Below are 19370 nucleotides of genomic sequence, written 5' to 3'. Positions count from 1 at the left end.
CATTATTATTTACCAGATGTGCCGCTGTTATGACAGCTAAATAATCTCATATAGGATCTTTTACAAACTCCCGGTGTGATTTTAACATGCAGCAACAGCTTTCGCCCCAGTGACAGAAAACACAACAACGTAAGCTCCTCCAGCATGAAAAACAAATGAGATGGCAGCATAAATATGGCAGGCCGTGTGAATGTGTTTGACGTCAGTGGGTTTCTTACAGATGCATCCCTTCACTTTCTGCTAGCGCTGACACATTTATAAATGTCCTTCAGTCGACCTGCAGTGTTTTTAAAGACCAAGTCACCCCCTACCCGAGCCTTACTTCCTGTTTGAAAAATGAAACAAATGCTGTTGCCTGGCAGACCGAGAGGGCGGAGCCGCTAACAAACACACACACACACACACACACACACACACACACACATAGGCTCACAACAACATTGTGACATCATAATGCAGCTAACGTCATAGTGTACCTCTTAGCCAATAGCAATAGCAGATTTAAATTCAAATCCAGTGCAGAGTTTTTACCTGAGGGCAGCACAACACTAAGTTTTAGGTAGAATGTATAAATTTTAACTAAGTTGCACTAAAGTACCAAATTATTGACTACACGTGTCTGCAGCACGATTACATTCTCATTTATAAAGTTAATACATAAAAAAGTGGATTTGGGGGCGATTTGCTCTTTAATTTACTCTGTGACTCAGGTCAACATGTTGCTGTTTTAATGCTTAAAATTAGATTACTGTATTTTAGAGTTAAACTTTTCAGACAAATGAAGTTCTGATTAAATCCAAGTAAAAAATATTTTTTGCCAAAACTCAAAAGAAGAAAGTGAGGTCAGGTTTCTTTAAAATCAGTTTTTCTTCTTCTTGTTTTTTTACCCATTTGTTGAAAATTGTCGCCTCCTGTTGATTTCTGATGCCAAAAATATAAATGAGTAAATAAAATGTGAACAAACAGCCCAGCAGGTGGCTTGTGTATTCCTGCATGTGCACACGAGCACACCCTCCATGTCAGCAGACTCATCTCTGTTTTATGAGTTTATAATCAGGACCAAACATCAAAGCAGAAATATAGAAGAGTTAAACAGTGAAATAATCCCATGTCTCAATAATGTTGGACGGAAACAGATTTCATCCTCAGTCAGCTGGGGGATTGCCAGTCACGCTTCAAATCAGTGAGGTCGCCATGTCTCTGGCGAGCTAACACTGCAGCACAAGCATTTGTAATTTGACACAAGCAGGCATAAAGCTCCGGAGTTGTTAAAAGAAGCCAGTTAACAGAAGTCACCCAGAAGTTATTTCTTGTGCCCCAAAGCCACTGTGAGACTTTTTTTTACTTGTAGCAGTTAGCTCCATCTCAAACAGTACAACTTCCTCGCAGAGCAAAGCTCACGAGTCATGTTCTCACACTGATGCGATGAGATTGATCCCACTGTACGTGTGGTAGTAACACGTTGGACATAAATATATGCTAAAATAGTAGTTTTAACACAAAATTTCTGAACTTTGAGTCAGAAAATCCGGTTGTTATTGATTTCTATAATGAAAAGAAACAACGTGTGTTTACTCAGAAATACCTGGGCAGTGGTGTTTACATGTGCGCTGTGTGAGCAGTTCTCTCACAGGGGACGAGTAACCACACTATTGCTAATCGAGAGCTGATTGTGAGGTGTTCATCGCCTCTCGTAAGCCCCTGTGTTCTACACAATGCAAAACTCACCTCAACCTCAAAGATTCTCGCACGAGAGGAGAATCGCCTCTAAATGGGTCAAAAATCGCACAGTTTTATTCTAATATCAGGTGAAGCAGGCTAGAGGCTAGCGTTGAGCTAACAATAATGGTAAATTAAAAGCAAATAGTCAGCTCTAAAAATAACTCAAGCTTCTTTTTCAATTCCCAACAACTCGACATTAGAGTTAAATGTGTGTGTGAAGTGAATAATGAGTCAATTGTGGCGTTTAACTATAACCGCAAGATGGCAAACAACCAAACTTCCTGTAATGATGGAGACAAACTACCGTAATGAGTGTAGTAGTACTTCCTACCACAAAACACCGAAGAGGGCTAACACCTGATATAGTATTTACCTACTTATCAGCTTACTGTGTATGACTCATATTTGCTCATCATCTAGAATCATCTTCTGGTGCTGACCCATACCCGGCAGTAGCCATGAAACTCACGGAACAGGAGTGAGAAGGTGACTGTAGTAACCAAATTTGACCACAGGATGCCATTCGTGCTTCACTCTTACATATTGCACCTTCGACCTTTCTAGAGCTTGTCTATTTACCATTGACCCTGAAAACATCCTCCAACATGGACAGGACATCGGCCGTGCTGTTGTTGTATCACACTCCAGGTCCTGAGGGGTGTTTCACACCTTTCACACACATGAAGCTCTCCGGCGGTGATGGAGTGATTATTTAACGCCCATCCTGATATATTTAGAGTGCCACTTCCTCTGTAGGGATAAGCTGAAAATGACAAATGAGTACACACACACACACACACACACACACATACACACACACACGTTAACACATATCGTCTGTCTCCTGTATGTTACAGATATTCAGCTTTAAATGTGTCTCAGATTCAGTGGCTTTGTGCTTGTGGACACACGTGTCCTTTGGTTTTGTGTGGTTTACTTTAGATTTAATGTACATCCCGAGATTTTTAATGCGTGTTGACATGTTCTTTCTGAACACAGGCGACATCCGTAACGACCTGTACCTGACACTCGAGCGAGGAGATTTTGAGAGGGGAGGGAAGAGCGTTCAGAAGAACATCGAGGTGGCCATGTATGTCCTCTACGCTGATGGAGAGATACTAAAGGTAGGGGAGGGTGTCCTGCAGGAAAGATGCCTTTTTGTTTGACATGTAAGAGGTAATAAAGCTGTCTGGAAAGTAAGAACACTGCTTTTGTTTTACGTCTCCTCTTGATCCTGATGTATATCTAGTTTGGGGCTTTGATGATTCATTTGCATGATCACCTCCAAGATGGCAGAGGCCCTGGCTCACAAAATAAAGCAAAGATTACGTTTATTATTGTTTGAACCTGGGGAAAAATGCACAATGTAATAATGCAATGATGATAATATTATAAAAAATATCATCCCTTACATCAAAGTAAGCTATATTTTGCTTTAAATGTACCTGCTTTGTACCCCTCATGTCTCTGCCTGCAGGACTGCATCAGCCTGGGTTCTGGTGAGCCCAACCTGCCCGAGTACCGCTCCTTCGTCCTCTACCACAACAACAGCCCCCGCTGGAGCGAAGTCATCAAACTGCCGATTCCCATCGACCGCTTCCGAGGCTCTCACCTTCGATTTGAGTTCAGACATTGTTCAAGTCAGTGAAGTTCCTTCACAGCAGTGAAAGACTTGGCTGAAGGACCTGGAGGTTATGACCTTTCTGTTGAACACGCTTCTTTATTGTTTCCCATCTCTTCAGCAAAAGACAAAGGAGAGAAAAAGTTGTTTGGCTTTGCCTTCACTCCACTGATGAGGGAGGATGGAACTACTTTATCTGACGAGAGTCACGAGCTCTACGTCTACAAGGTCAGATGGACACTTTTAACTAATAATATTTAATCTTTTGGACATTTTTAACTATTTTGGTTCACTTCCTGCTTCTTTGCATCACATAAAAACCAGCAGAGCTTAATTTCCTCTGTACTCCTGAGTTAAATGAGCTGTTTTCCTCCCTCTCCTCCTCTTTAGTGTGATGAGAACACAACCTTCAGTAACCACGCCCTCTACCTGGGCCTGCCGTGCTGTAAGGATGACTTCAACAGCTGTCCCAACATCCCCTCCAGCCTCATCTTCCAGCGAAGCACCAAGGAGACGTTCTGGATCTGCACCCAGCTCTCCTCCACCAAACTCACTCAGAACGGTGCTGATACCTAGATCAACTCTCACTTTGACTGTTTTAGGGACAGAAGTCCCTTCAGGCTCTGAATAGCATTCAGAGGAGTTGACAGCGACTGCAATATTAGACTGGATCTGCAAAAATGTTTTTTAATGAATGATTAGGTAAGATTTTGTCATGATAGCGCGGTGCCGTCATCTGTTATGAATCGTTTGTGAAGAGCAAAAACAGAGTCTCGTATTAAAAAGTCATGTGAACGTTCACTGAAATTCCTTCTGCCTCCAAAATGCTGAATTAATTTTCATTTGTCTGAATATTTCTGCTGCTGTTCTCTATTAATGTTGTATATCTGTATAATTGTTTGCCAGTGGACCTCTTGGCCCTGCTAAAGTGGAAGGCTCACCCTGACCGGGTCATGGACATCCTCGGGCGTCTTCGGCACGTCAGCGGGGAAGAAATAGTAAAGGTCAGGTTAAATCTGATGACTTTAATTTTAATTATGATAAAAAATGTAATTACATCTAAAAATGGGAATCCTTTATTTCCACTGTAAACAATAATTTTGTCCCTGATATATTTGGATTTTAATATTCTTAACTTTGACGCTGCTCAGTAATATCCCTGTGACCCCGCCCCCCGGTGATGATATGTTATCCTCGTCTTATTGTGAGATTGAATGTCTAAAGTTGTCTGGCGGCTCTTATCATCAGAGGAGTGAAACCGCTGACAGCAAACCTCATCACCCTTCATTTCTCTGTAGTTTGGTTTTTTGTGAATAAATGTTAAAATCTGGATGGATGTTCTGCTTGATGAAGTCCAGCAGGCTGCCGTCTTCTTTCAGTGTTGACTCAGCAGTGATCTGACAACCCACATAAACACATTACAGTTAATGGAGCTCCAGCTCATGAAGTAAAACAAAATAAACTCACCACAAGCTACAAACAAAGTGCTAAAAAGACAAACACAGACCAGGATTTAAAACACAAAATTCAACTAAAACTCCAGATAGGTCCCGGACAAGCCCCCATATTTTACAGCCCAGCTCTTGGGGCCACAACATAAGGAGGAATTTGGCATAAATGGTGTGAGTTTACGTGTTTTGTTTTGTTTTTAATTGGCCTCCGAAAGGCCTAACAAGAGTGCCACTCTGGCAGAAGCTCCCAAAAGTGATCTCTGCAAACACCCAGATCTGTCTTGAAGTTGCACCAAGCAGGCTTTTAAACAACTAGCACAATTGCAGGTTGAACACAGCCAGACCAATGCAAAGGGACGTCAGCAGGGATATTTCAAGCAGCCAATCATCTGGTTGCACTGGCACAGCAACATTTGTTTGCTTACTGGATGAGTGCTTTGTCTCTAGCTTGGCAGGGCTGTAACAAGTATCATCATGCCCAGCTTCCAACAGGCGTTTGATTTTTTAAGAATATGTTGGTGAAGGTTCTCAGTCATCCAAGTCATGGTACTCCAAAAAGATCTGAAAAGGCAACTGGACACCTACATTAAACAGAGGAGGAGGCCTCAGGTTTCACCTTTCCAACATCTACAGTGCAGCTTTAAACCTAATTCCAAAACAGTTTTAGTCTAGGTCACACCCTCTTGCATCTAATCAAAACAACCATTCCCACACAATGGGGGCTAATGACTTCAACAACTCCTCAGGGGGTAGGGAGGAGGGGTATCCGTAGGTAGTTTGAGCTCATTAAGCAACAACAGACAGCTAGAATTTCAAAGCTAGTCTCACATATTCCAATCAGAATTGACAAAGCTCTTTTTTTGAGAAGTGAAACATCTTCCATAAACCAGATAGGTCCAATTGTCTTCATTCAAACCTCTTTGCATTTGTAAAGAACAAAATAACTAAACGGGTGTGATTGTGTGCTTATTTGTGACAGTTTCTCCAAGACATTCTGGACACTTTGTTCTCCATCTTGGACGACAACACGGACAAATTTGGGCCTCTTGTGTTCCAGTCACTGGTACGTGTTTGAAAACAAAGAAAACAAATTGATTAAGTAAAACTGAACATTTTGAGGCTAATAATTGAAACCAACTAAGAGCCAATTTAAAAATAAAAAACAGAAGAATGATTATGAACTCATGTGGCATGTCATCACTTTGATATAACTTTGAGACGGCATCTTGCAGAAACATCTCTGGCTCATTTATGAACCAGATAAAACTTCAGATTGATGTGTAACTTGTCTTCGGCTGCAGAACATTTAGATATTTATAAGACAACAAAACAAATTAATATTATCAAGTTTCAGTTCAGTTGACCTGTCAACTATAGAGTTACTGAAATAAAATGTTTTCTCCCAAGCTTATATTTGGAGTTTGTAGAAATATTTTTCTTTACAATTAAAAGAAAGTAAGTAACTTCACATTAAAACAGAATAAATAACATGAACAAGCATGAGCGTAAGACAAGCAATAAAATTATGCAAAATCAAGTTTAAAAAGCCAAGTTTTTAACAGTTTTTAAACACGCAAAAGGATTTAAAACCATGTGGGAAGATCGTTCCACAGCCGCAGAGCCATAGCCTTAAAGGAGCAATCACCCCGGGACTTCAGGCGGGTTTTTGGTACCATCAGGAGAATCTGACCTTCTGATCTCAGGCAACATTTGGGAGTGTAGATTTGCACCAAATCAGTCATATATGACGGGGCTTGACCACGTAAGGCTTTAAAAGTTAAAGATATGATTTTAAAATTACTTCTAAAATTTGCAGGAAGCCAGTGGAGTGAAGCCAGGACAGGAGTAATGTGGGAATGTTTATGAACTCCAGATAACAGTCGTGTAGCAGAGTTTTCCAAGTCGTAAACATTTTTGTTGCTTGAGGTTTAGACCAGCTAAAAGACTGTTACAGTAGTCCAGGTGCCATGAAACAAAAGCAAGAATGACCATTTCCAGGTTGTTCTTGGAAATTAAAGGTTTTAATTTCATGATGTTCCAGAGATGAAAGAAGCAGTTTTTAATGAATTGATTACAATTTCGTTGAAACAATGTTGCGGAATCAGATGTGACACCTAGGTTCTGTATGGATGGTTGGACAAAAGAGGACTAAGAGACCTAGGTGCTCTTTTTACCAGGGAGTTCCTTGTCAGGGTTAGGGTGTCAACTATGAGAACCCAAGTATATTTCATTTAACCATTGCTTGATTTCAGACAAGCAGGTGATTAGTGCAGATAATTTATGAAGCTCACCCGAACCTACGGAACAATACAACTGAATGTCATCAGCATAGAAGTGATAAGATAGGTTACTGAACTTACTAATAATCTACCTGAGGGGGAGCAAATATGAAAGAAAAAGGATCTGTCCCAGAACCGAGCCCTGGGGTACCCTACAGGTGACTGGCTTTTGTTCAGACTGCAGCTCATTGATGGAAACACTAAAAGTTCTCCAGAAAGATGAGATGAGAACCAGTTTAAAGCACTCCAGAGAGTTATCTTGTTTTTTATGAGGTACCCTCTTTCTTTCAGGTTTTTATCATAAACTTGCTCAGGGACAGTAAATATTACCACTTCAGGCCGGTGATGGACACGTACATCCAGAAGCACTTTGCTGGCGCTCTGGCCTACAAGTAAGTGTTGTAGATTTCCACCAGCTCACCTGCACATGCTCAAGGTGTTTATACAGCATCACAGCACTAATAATACCTAAACAAATAAGTACATCGATACCTCAGCATCCAGCAGTAACTTATGACCTTAAATAGTATACCAGTAATTTAATAATATGCTCTCCAAAGTGTTTTTGTCTATTAAAGTATGACTGATGAGTTTTTATTAGGGATGTCCCGATACAACTTTTTCACTTCCTGTACGATACCGATATTGCAGCCTTCAGTATTGACCGATATCAATCTGATATATCGGCACAAATCATATATACTTTTCCCTATTTCATCGTGTGGAATGTATGAAAGGCTTGATCAAGTGATATTACTCAATCGGACAACAAGAGCCAATAAGAGTAAGTATGAAAAAAATGGCAATTATTTTTAAACATTGGTTGTAAAATTGTGAACCTTAATGGACTGCTTATATTGGAGATTTTTGATGCCGTCCGATATAATCCGATACACTCTTTTGGGGCTGATATCGAATTACTTCTGATATCGATATCTGAACGGGACATCCCTTTTATGATGGTTGCTAAGGCATGCAGGTGAATATTACTGCTATGTTTATAAACCTACTATATGTTTAATGCAGCATTTTCACTAATTGTCTACAGAAATGTAAAAAACTTTAAACAAATGGGCAGATTTCTAACCCAGAATGCTTCATTTTACTTTACAGAACTGTAAATGTGATCGCTAACACCCAAAGTTTTCAAAAGTTACATTTGAACAAAAACTCTTATTTTGAAGGGCCAAATTGATTTTAGTTATAAGGTTTTATCAGTAAGTGATCATTTGATGCTGACATCAGATGTGATAAAGGCTAATTGATGCAAATAAGTTCATATAATTAAAACAAATAAGTTATTAGATGTTTTGTTTTGGTGTTTTTAATCACAAGGTTGATTTTCTTTAAAATAATATATATAAATATTTCACCAGTAAAAAAATATTAGAAATACAAAAAAAAAAATTAAAAGGTTAATATAAACAAAATGAAAATAATAATTGACTTAAGCTTTTAATCCTGAGAAGTACTGATGCTCATCTGGTATATCGCCTGGAAATTTTACTTTTATTTTCCCAAATTTCCAAAACATTTATGGTTACATGAATTCTTTTAAATTAATTCCAACAGTAAATCAGTGTTGTCTTCAAAACTTATTAACTATTAATGTTAAAAAAAAGCGTCATGTGCAGATTATACTGGTTGTGTTTCAGGGAGCTGATCCGCTGTCTGAAGTGGTACATGGACCGATCTGCCGAAGTGGTCAGACAGGACCACATACAGGAGGCCATGAGGGTAAAAACCAGCATTATTCATCCTGATGATCAGATATTTGCTACTTTTGTAGTTTTTACTCATTGTTTTAACAAAGCTCAAACGTTTTCTGACTTTTATGTAGCAATCATTGTTGAACTACAGACTTTTAATCATTTTCAAATGTTCTATATTCCCACTCCGTGTCCTGGATGTTTTTACTTCAAACAGCAGGCGGCATGTAGTCAGTGTTGCAGAAAAAGCTCGTACCCTCCTAAGAATATGCACAATGTACCACATGTATCCAACAAAACTGCTCCGTGGTCTAAAATATTAATCCGACTCAAACATTCTTCCTAAATGGGTCACGCTGTCTTGTAGAAGTGGACGGTTTGAATTATTGAGGATTGTTTTGACACATCCTGCAGCTTTGGGTTCAGATCAGACTGTTTTGTTCATCTTTTTGAGTCCTTTATGAACACATTCTTTTACTAACTCACTCATCTGTGAAGAGAACCCTCATAACCCTCATCACAGCTCTGTCTGAAGGCCGTTTGCTGTAATTACTTATGAAGAGTCACTGATGACAGATGGATTACATTTGCCTTCATATGGAGCTCAGATTTTATTTATTCAGTCCCAACACACCCGATTTGCACCTGGTACTGTAAACCGTTACCAGCCATGAAGCAGGTAGAGACTACCCTCTAGTGGTCCTACCAGGACCACAAAACTGTTGTGTGCAGCTTCTGGTCAGCAGAGGGCAGCAAAGTGCTGTCCTCTGATTAGCTGCTAAAGGCTATGGCTGAAAACCCACTCAAACTAGTTAGAAAGCAACGGTTTAATGTGTTAAAACACATTATTGTTGCTTTAACTTGTTTTTGTTTGATTTTTCTGCCCCAGGCTTTGGAGTATCTGTTTAAGTTCATTGTCCAGTCCCGGATCCTTTACTCACGAGCCACCTGTGGGATGGAGGAGGAACAGTTTCGCACCAGCATCCAGGAACTCTTTCAGTCCATCCGCTTCGTCCTCAGCCTGGACAGCCGCAACTCAGAGACGCTTATCTTCACCCAGGTGGGGAGACACTCTGAACGAACGAGCAGAAAACATTTCCTGAAATCCAGGACCTCACTGTCACTGCTGGAAAACCAAACTGTGCAGAATTTGTTCTGAAAAAAAAAAACTGAATTTGTGCAGCACTCCTTATCTTTTCTTTTCATGTCAGGATCACATGGAGATGATCTGATTCCAAAGAAATAACAAAATTGGTTTACTGAGTATCCTAATTTTGTTTCCGTTTAGTGGCCAGACCTTCTCAAATCTGACTCACATGTTTTATCACATTGTGACTCAGCTACTTTTAGAGTGGGTTCCAGATGCCCAACGGCTATTTTCAGAAAAAAGTTGTTGCACAAATTTTTCAAGCATTTAATAAACTCCCGCAACATTTAGGAAATTCCTTTGCAAATCCTGTTCGTATGTGGTCCCCGGCAGTCGCCGGGCTGTGAGATGTTGACTCTATTCTTCATGTTTGTAGAGATAAGAAAAAAAAGGAAAGTGAGGTCTTTGTGTAACACTGAAAGTTTAGTTGACTTTGTAGTTTAGTAACTTTTTTTATCGTTTCCTCTTAGGTTTGACTTTTATCTCCATGTTTACCTTTTTTCTGTCTGATCCTTCGGACCTTTCCTTGCTTACTCGCCTCACCTTCTTTTTCAAACTCCCCTAATTCTCCTTCAACCGGATCCCATTCATTTCTCCCGGGCCTCCTCTTTGCCCATTCACCACAGGGCTCCCAGCCTTGTCCAGGTCCAAATCAGGCTCCAGCTACCATCATTGGGCCTGCTGGTCCCTTAGCATTAGTGTATGCCCTGGGACAAGCCCAGTTCCCTGTCCCGGGACTGGTTCCTGGCACCGGGCTGACTAACTGCTCCCAGGCCTTGAGCTCCAACGCTCTGCGGCCGCCGCCACTGTCAGTAAGTAGACGAGAGGAAACAGCTCCCAGTTTCCTGTGTGAAGCCCAGAGCCCCTGTTCATGTTCTTAGCTGTTTGTGAGCCTAACAACACACACACACACACCTTACCCACGCTCCTGTCTGTCGTGCACAGATGATTCACACCCCGTGGATGCTGCTCTACAAACCCCTTCCTTACACGCCACACTCATCATATTGACCCACATCTTCCCCAAAAGCAGCAACTTCATGTGTGAATTTGCATCATCTCCTAAACATTAGTTTGCTATTTTCACATTTAAAGCAAAGGAAGCTGCAAATAACCCCCAAAGACCAGATTATTGGCTGTTTGTTATCTGACATCTTATTGCCAGCTGGGAAAAATGACATCACTGATATTTTAATGTTTAGACTAGAATCTTTATTTATGAAAATAATAAATAAATAAATATTGTTTCACTTTGGCTGAAAGGGTGTTTATGCTGTGATGAAGCAAGTTTAAAACCATAAGAATCTGATTTATGTCTGCATCAGTATTAGACTGTTTTACTTAAATCAACCACCAGAGGGCCGCAGTGTTTCTGTTATTATCAATAATCATGCTGATTAGGAATAAATGAGACTAATTTAGTAACTTTAAACAGTTTTTTGCCCTTTATTTTTTGGTTTTAGCCTGAATTTTATGCCTGAAAGATCTTTAATTCTCTCCCCACCCTTCTGTGGATTTTTGTTATTAGACAGGTGAACAGCTGTTTTACCAAACGAGGCAGTTCAATTTGAAATGATAAGAATATATTGCTAAAAACGTATAAAACTGGTTTGTTGACTCTTGATAGTATCATTTCATTACTGTAGATGAGTGTAAACTTCCACACCTGTGTGATGACAGGAACCCTCCTTTTGGACATCAGCTGTTCCCTGTGTCCATGTGACTCAGATCTTCTCTCCTCCGTTGTTCTACAGAAATCTTCTTCCATTAAAACCACACAAACTAACATCATTATCCTAGTTTTGTCTCTTTAACATAAACCTCCTTCGTTGAACTGGTCTGATCTCTCTCACTCTCCTTCAGGCCGCTCTGTTGAACTCGTTTCCGGCCATCTTTGATGAGCTGCTACAGATGTTCACAGTCCAGGAGGTAGCAGAGTTTGTTCGAGGCACTTTGGGCAGCATGCCGTCAACGGTGCACATCGGCCAGTCGATGGATGTGGTGAAGCTGCAGTCCATCGCTCGGACTGTAGACAGCCGGCTCTTCTCCTTCCCTGGTAAAGATTTAAAATGTTTAGAACATCAACGCATTCAGGTGTGAGTTGTAAACGGTAGTTTTTTCATTCATAAGATTTAGGAGAAAAAGCAAAAATAAAGCCTGTTATGGTTGTTTTACATGTTACATTTGCTTATTTGTTTGTCTGTTTCTCTTCAGAGTCTCGAAGGATCCTTCTTCCTGTGGTTCTTCATCACATCCATCTTCATCTGAGACAACAGAAAGAGCTCCTCATCTGCTCAGGAATACTCAGCTCCGTCTTCTCCATTATCAAGACCAGCTCGCTGGTAACACACACACACACACACACACACACACACACACACACACACACACACACACACACACACTCCTTGTCTGATATCATCAGATGATTTTGTGCCTTTTCCATCTTGAAAAACTGAATTTGGCTGCAAACAAAACCCTCATGGTGCCATTAACTAATAATTGGGAGAAACATCAACTTCTTCATTCCATTATTCCATCCATCCATCCATCCATCCATCTTTCTTTCTTTGTATCTTTCTTTCTTTGTATGTTTCTTTGTATCTTTCTTTCTTTCTTTGTTTCTTTTTCTTTCTTTCTTAGTTTCTATCTTTCTTTGTTTCTGTCTTATTTAGTTTCTATATTTCTTGTTTCTTTTTTCTTTGTTTCTTTCTTTCGTTGTTTCTTTGTTTCTTTCTTTCTTTTTCTTTCTTTCTTTCTTTTTCTTTCTTCTTTCTTTCTTTTTTTCTTTCCTTCTTTCTTCCTTTGTTTCTTTTTTGTTTTTTCTTTCTTTCTTTCTTTCTTTTTTCTTTGTTTGTTTGTTTGTTTGTTTCTTTTTTCTTTTTCTTTCTTTCTTTCTTTCTTTCTTTCTTTCTTTCTTTCTTTCTATCTTTCTATCCATCTATCTATCTATCTATCCATCCATCCATCCATCCATCCATCCATCCATCCATCCATCCATCCATCCATCCATCCATCTATCCATCCATCCATCCATCCATCCATCCATCCATCCATCCATCATCTATCTATCTATCTATCTATCTATCTATCTATCTATCTATCTATCTATCTATCTATCTATCTATCTATCTATCTATCTATCTATCTATCTATCTATCTATCTATCTATCTATCTATCTATCTATCTATCTATCTATCTATCTATCTATCTATCTTTCTATCTATCTTTGTTTCTTTCTTTCTTGTTTCTTTTTTTCTTTGATTCCTTCTTTGGTTCTTTCTTTCTTTCTTTTTTCTTTCTTTCTTTCTTTGTGTTTAGTGTTTTCCAAACCTTCCTTCACTCCTCCTCTTTTCCTTCTTTCCTCCAGGACATGTCGGTGCAGGAAGAGATTGAGATGATGGTGGAGTCCTTGCTGGAAGTCCTCCTGCAGACACTTCTGTCAATCATGAGCAAGAGCCAATCGCAGGAGGCGGTAAGGGGTCAACGCTGTCCGCAGTGCACCGCGGAGATCACTGTTAGTAACTAACAATACAACTACTACTCTCCCCCCCTCTCCCCCCGCCCTGTTCCCTCATCCATCCTGAGTGAAACCGTCTCTGTTGAGTTTAGAGACGGGCAATATCCACGTTCTGCTCTTATTGTTGAACTCTAACTAAGGAGAAGGATATAATTTGACATTTGAGCTGAATTTGACCTAATGAATTATTAATCTTGTTATGTTAATTAGGTCATATTTATTCCATATTGCCCTTTTCTAATCCATCCATGCATCGTTCTGTCTTTGAATTAATTTCTTATCAGACACCGGTTGTTGTCCTTGTTATGAAATCCTGCATGCTTTAAATGAGTTAAGGTTTTTTTTTACATTTTTCTTTTTTTGATAGTCGTTTTATTTTGTGTAAATTAAATTGTGTAACTTCCTAAAATAATTTTTACATGACTGTTAAACTGTCTTCAATAATGTTTCACTTTCATCTGGCCTCAACTTGTCCTGTTTACTAGAATTGATGTAATCATATTTGAAGTTCATTTTTACTTATTTTTAATAAAACTGAAATTGGAAACCAGATGAACAGGAAGTAAACATCAAGATTCTTGTTTTAAACTCATCAGAATTATTGCTGAATCCAGGATTCTTTTACTTTATAAGCTCTTCATACATCATTTATTCTGCTGATGAACTAACTGCATTGATGTGTAGCCCATGAAGAATAGGTCTGGGGCTCTCAGAAGGATGATGAGTAAGCCTTTTCTAATCCGCGGCTAGTCGAGTTTTACTCCTGAGTACCTCAGACCCGTTTTTCAGAAGCTTAACTGGATCCCTCAACTGAAGAGCGCCAGAGGTTCACCTCCAAGCCCAAAAAAGTCTCCAAATGGAGCTGACTAAGCAAACAGGTAGGAGCCTCCTATTGGATAATTACTGCAGGGCGAGTATCCTTCAGCTGCAACAAGTTATTTAACCCAACTGGTGCAATGAGCTGCTTCTCATTTCAAACAACCATGTGGAAAGACACCTCTGATGGTCGTGGAGAAGATGTTAGTCTGTGTGAGAAGGGTCAGATCATTGGCATCAAGCAGAGAAAACATCTATGGAGATGCAGAAACGACTAAAACTGGGTCAAGAACTGTCCAACGCTTCATTAAAACTGCTCTGATGAGTCCAGATGGACCCTGTTCTAGAGTGATGGTGCATCAGGGTAAGAAGAGAGGCAGATGAAGTGATGCACCCATCATGCCTAGTGCCTACTGTACAAGCCTGTGGGGGCAGGGCTATGATCTGGGCTTGCTGCAGGTGGTCAGGTCTAGGTTCAGCAACAGGATGTGCTCCAAGAATGAGGTCAGCTGACTACCTGAATATCCTGAATGACCAGGTTATTCCATCTTCCCTGATGGCACGGCCATATTCCAAGATGACAAAGCCAGGATTCATCGGGCTCAGATAGTGAAAGTGTGGTTAAGAGTCCAGACCTTAACCCCATGGAGAATCTTTGGGATGTGCTGGAGAAGGCTTTGTGCAGCGGTTAGACTCTATCATCATCAGTGCACGATCTTGGTGGAACATTAATGCAACACTGGATGGAAATAAATCTTATCGAAACAACACCACAGTGAATGTGTGTCGTAGTCAAAGCTAAAGGCATCCAGTGGAATAGTAGAGTGTGAGATTTATTTTGCTGGGCGGTGTATTTATATTATTTCACACCCAAGAAGTACTCCATGTGTTTTTGCTGTTTTTGTGCATTCATATGTTTATCTAATAAAGTTTAGAAATTAACCTCCACTGCCTGAATCTGGTGTCACACAGGTGAACCTGGACCTATTTGGGGGAAATCGTCTCCAGTCAGATTATCTGATTGTAACCGAGTCACATGATCGTCTTCGTCTCCTCTTTGCTCTCAACAGGGAGAATACGTCTCATGTCTCCTGTCGCTCCTTCGTCAGATGACTGACATCCACTTTCAACGCTTGATGGAGAATTTCCAGAGCAAAGATGAGCTGAAGGTAGAGAAGACACCTCACCTGTCATAGCCGCCGTTACTCTAGAGATCCAGCTCCTGTTTCACAAACTCAGACTTTGTCTCTTTTTCTTGTCTTCAGGAGTTCTTGTTGAAGATTTTGTGTGTGTTTAGAAATCTGATGAAGCTCAGCATTTTCCCTCGGGACTGGAACATCATGAGGTTGCTCACTAGCAAGTAAGACACACCTGATCCACCACGTGTGTTTTTATGGATCATACCTGAGGCTGAACAGCTGCTGTTTGTGACTTTCTGCAGCATCCTCCTGACCACAGCTCAGCAGCTTGCTCCGGCTCTGCACAAGAACTTTGCAGAAACAGATTTTGACTTTAAGGTAGATTTAATTGTCATGCTTTCACTCTTGCACAAGAATAGAGGCCATGAATTTTAAACGGTGCATGTATTATTTTAACCGAGAAGGCGTTCATGTATTTCCTCGAGCAAACACCCGTAAATCCTTCAGATGAAGAGAAGTTTAGAGCTTTTTAGGGAAAAGTTTATCCTGATAAGCACATGAATGTGAAGATGAGAGATGCTGATGTTGAACCTTTGAATAATTGTTGGCTCACGGTTAAATATGCATACAAACATACTTTAATGTTGCCTTGTGTGTGAGAGCAGGTGTGGAACTCCTACTTCAGCTTGGCTGTGCTCTACATTAACCAGCCGAGTTTACAGCTGGAAAACCTGAGTCTTGCAAAGAGGAAGAAGATCTTAGACAAGTGAGAACACACACACACACACACACACACACACACACACACACACAGTTTAATAATTATTTATCTATGTGTCATCAACCACCTCGATGGTACAATTATGCTAATTGGATCTTTAATAAAGGTGAATTGAATTGAAATTGTGCAACTTAAGCACATTTTCCTTTTAATAAAAGCATTGTGTAATGTTTGCTCCCACACACACGCCTGCTTGTTGTTTAATGATAATAAATTATGATTATATTTATTTATTAAATCAGTAGCATCATTACTTCGTGTATGGAACTGGTGGAAAAGTGAACTCCAGAGGGTTTTTAATTCATCAGAATAAAATAAACATGAATATCTAAATAACATTAATGCTGCATGATTCTCAAACCAACTTCATTGTTCTCCAAGTTTAATAGAGGAGGGTTGGTAAAAAAAGACTTTTGTTCATCTGCAGGTACGGCGACATGAGAGTGATGATGACCTATGAACTGTTTAACTTGTGGCAGAACCTGGGTGAGATTTATTTACTTTATTTCCTGCAAAAAGAAATCAGCAGCTCTAATAAACTCCTAGAAGCAGATCATGGATGTTTTAGATCACTTGGTGGTTACTGAATGATGAAATGTGAGTTTGGATATGATGTCAGGAGAGAATAAGATCCACTTCATCCCGGGAATGATCGGCCCGTTCCTGGGAGTGACGCTGGTCCCTCAGCTGGAGGTGAGAAACATCATGATTCCCATTTTTCATGACATGATGGACTGGGAGCAACGCAAAAATGGGAACTTCAAACAGGTAGACGGATAAACACAACAGTCCTTTTACACGAATACGATCCAGAAGAGAGAGCTGAAGAAGCTGCTGCTCCGTTCTCTGAACGTCCATCCAGGTGGAGGCTGAGCTGATCGATAAGTTGGACAGTTTGGTGTCTGAAGGGAAAGGCGACGAGAACTACCGGGAACTCTTCGGTTTGCTGTAAGAGCCTCGGGTTGTCACGTCTAATCCGAACCTCTCTGTGTTTGAACTCCTCCTCTGATAACCTTCAGTTCTCTGTTCTAACACTCATGTTTGCTTTGCTCTTGGCTGCGGGACTAGAACCCAGCTGTTTGGGCCGTATCCCAGGTAACAGCATCCCAAACACATAGATTCATGCTGCTGGTCGTGTCTGCGGAGTAGAGCATAACCAGAAATCTGAAGTGGTGTCTACATTTGTAGATAAAGCATGGATTATTTAGAACTTCTGTAATGCATGCTGTAGGATTTATCAGGAGCAGTTTAAGTTTAAGATGAGACGTTTAATCCGTACACCATTTAGACCAACAGAATCTCTGCGTTCGCACTGATGAACTGGTGTTTGCTTTAAAGTTATTTATTCCACACTTAAGTCGTTATCCTGAAAAATAAGAATGTGTTTAAAAGGGCCGTAGTTATGAGGCACTAATGTATGTAAACAAGTTATATCTGATTTATTTAGCTTTCTTAGAAACAAACTTTATAAGTTTGCTTGTTTGTTCCCAAGTTTTAGATTCATGTCATCGTTGGCAGCATGTGGAAACACACGTGTGTGAATGTTTATGTTTTCTTTAAAGTCTGCTGGAGAAGATTGAGCAGGAGACGTGGAGAGAGACGGGGATCTCCTTTGTTACATCTGTCACGCGACTGATGGAGCGACTGCTGGACTACAGGTAAAAAACACACACACACACACACACACACACACACACACACACACACATTTACAGGTTGTTCCTGAGTTTTTTGTTGTGTTTTTGTTTTCAGGGACTGTATGAAGGGAGATGAGACAGAAAACAAGAAGATCGGCTGCACTGTTAACCTCCTGGTCAGATTCTTCCTGTTGCTCAGTAACCTTTTAAAATCCACCTCCAACAAAACCTGGTTTTTCTATCTGACTGTTCTTTCTGTATTTTCTCAGAACTTCTACAAGTCAGAGATCAACAAAGAGGAGATGTACATCCGCTACATCCACAAGCTGTGTGACATGCACCTGCAGGCCGAGAACTACACGGGTACGGAGCTAAATCCTGCAGCTGCACCCGTGAACACGGTGTCAAAAACTCATTAGTGACGGTTGCTTGTCTGCAGAGGCCGCGTTCACCCTGCTGCTGTACTGGGAGCTGCTGCACTGGGACGAGCGCCCCGTTAAGGAGTTCCTGCATCATCCCGCTCAGACTGAGTGGCACCGAAAAGAAGGTCTATGCCGCAAAGTCATCCACTACTTCAACAAGGGAAAGGTCGGTTTATGTTCACAAAAAATCTGGTTTTGCGAGAAATATTTCTAATAGACGTTTGTGTTGTTTTAGTGTTGGGAGTTCGGTATTCCTCTGTGCAGAGAGCTGGCCTTTCAGTATGAGTCTCTGTATGACTACCAGAGCCTCAGCTGGATCCGGGTGAGCTCCAACACAAACTTATTATTCAGCTTCAGGCGGAATCATCCAGATCACAGGGAAATGTTCACCCTCGTTTATTCTGAAGGAAACGTCTGTGCTGGTGGATGAGAAGCATCAGACAGAGACTTAGTGGGAGTACTGGGGATCACCTACTTCCCTTTTTGTCCCGTTTGTGTAGAAAATGGAAGCAGCGTATTACGACAACATAATGGAACAGCAGCGTCTGGAGCCGGAGTTCTTCAGGGTCGGATTCTACGGCAGGAAGTTCCCTTTCTTCCTCAGAGTGAGTGGAATGTCAGGAGTTACTGTTTTCTGTCAGTGAGATTTTTAAAATAATTTGTTTGATTGACACCCAGAACAAAGAGTTTGTTTGTCGAGGCCATGACTATGAAAGGTTGGAAGCCTTCCAGCAAAGGATGCTGGGAGAATTCCCACAAGCCATTGCCATGCAGCACCCAAATCAGCCAGACGAGGCCATCCTGCAGTGTGATGCTCAGTGTATCCTTCAGACAAAGTCCCCATTGTTTCATTCAGATCTGGGAGCATCAGATTTACAGATGATCACAGATTACAGATGAGGATTATGCATTTATCCAAACAGAACCTTGACCTCTCGGCTCAGACCTGCAGATCTATGCCGTGACACCAGTCCCAGAAAGCGTTACCGTCCTGCAGATGGACAGAGTTCCAGACCGGATTAAGAGCTTCTATCGAGTGAACAACGTCCGGCATTTCCGGTACGACCGGCCGTTTCATAAAGGACCCAAAGACCGAGACAACGAGTTCAAGGTGAGCGGAGGATC

The 19370-nt window shown here is 40.7% G+C and overlaps 1 protein-coding gene across 9 annotated transcripts in view; it reads left to right on the top strand.

Moving 5' to 3' along the window:
* The window catches only part of LOC107385885 (dedicator of cytokinesis protein 3), a 200199-nt gene that overhangs the window by 170999 nt on the left and 9830 nt on the right, over positions 1–19370 (top strand). For 4 of the 9 annotated variants that reach the window (XM_070549538.1, XM_070549537.1, XM_070549541.1 and 1 more), the window contains 29 exons: positions 2722–2846; positions 3200–3362; positions 3465–3571; positions 3734–3905; positions 4250–4347; positions 5774–5857; positions 7365–7465; positions 8729–8810; positions 9672–9842; positions 10556–10741; positions 11793–11985; positions 12144–12271; positions 13301–13447; positions 15337–15435; positions 15532–15626; positions 15708–15783; positions 16071–16171; positions 16614–16672; positions 16806–16954; positions 17049–17134; positions 17255–17281; positions 17749–17844; positions 17939–17999; positions 18093–18186; positions 18263–18411; positions 18481–18567; positions 18746–18850; positions 18924–19065; positions 19190–19356. In XM_070549538.1, coding sequence (XP_070405639.1) covers positions 2722–2846; positions 3200–3362; positions 3465–3571; positions 3734–3905; positions 4250–4347; positions 5774–5857; positions 7365–7465; positions 8729–8810; positions 9672–9842; positions 10556–10741; positions 11793–11985; positions 12144–12271; positions 13301–13447; positions 15337–15435; positions 15532–15626; positions 15708–15783; positions 16071–16171; positions 16614–16672; positions 16806–16954; positions 17049–17134; positions 17255–17281; positions 17749–17844; positions 17939–17999; positions 18093–18186; positions 18263–18411; positions 18481–18567; positions 18746–18850; positions 18924–19065; positions 19190–19356 — 3350 coding nt within the window. The remainder of the gene's footprint in view (positions 1–2721; positions 2847–3199; positions 3363–3464; positions 3572–3733; positions 3906–4249; positions 4348–5773; positions 5858–7364; positions 7466–8728; positions 8811–9671; positions 9843–10555; positions 10742–11792; positions 11986–12143; positions 12272–13300; positions 13448–15336; positions 15436–15531; positions 15627–15707; positions 15784–16070; positions 16172–16613; positions 16673–16805; positions 16955–17048; positions 17135–17254; positions 17282–17748; positions 17845–17938; positions 18000–18092; positions 18187–18262; positions 18412–18480; positions 18568–18745; positions 18851–18923; positions 19066–19189; positions 19357–19370) is intronic. The other 5 variants (XM_054732394.2, XM_054732388.2, XM_070549540.1 and 2 more) reach the window with 4 other exon arrangements.

Source organism: Nothobranchius furzeri, chromosome 3, assembly GCF_043380555.1.
Source record: "Nothobranchius furzeri strain GRZ-AD chromosome 3, NfurGRZ-RIMD1, whole genome shotgun sequence".
NCBI lineage: Eukaryota > Metazoa > Chordata > Actinopteri > Cyprinodontiformes > Nothobranchiidae > Nothobranchius > Nothobranchius furzeri.
The sequence above is the reverse complement of the archived record's forward strand: the minus strand, read 5'-3'. Positions and strand labels throughout refer to the sequence as shown.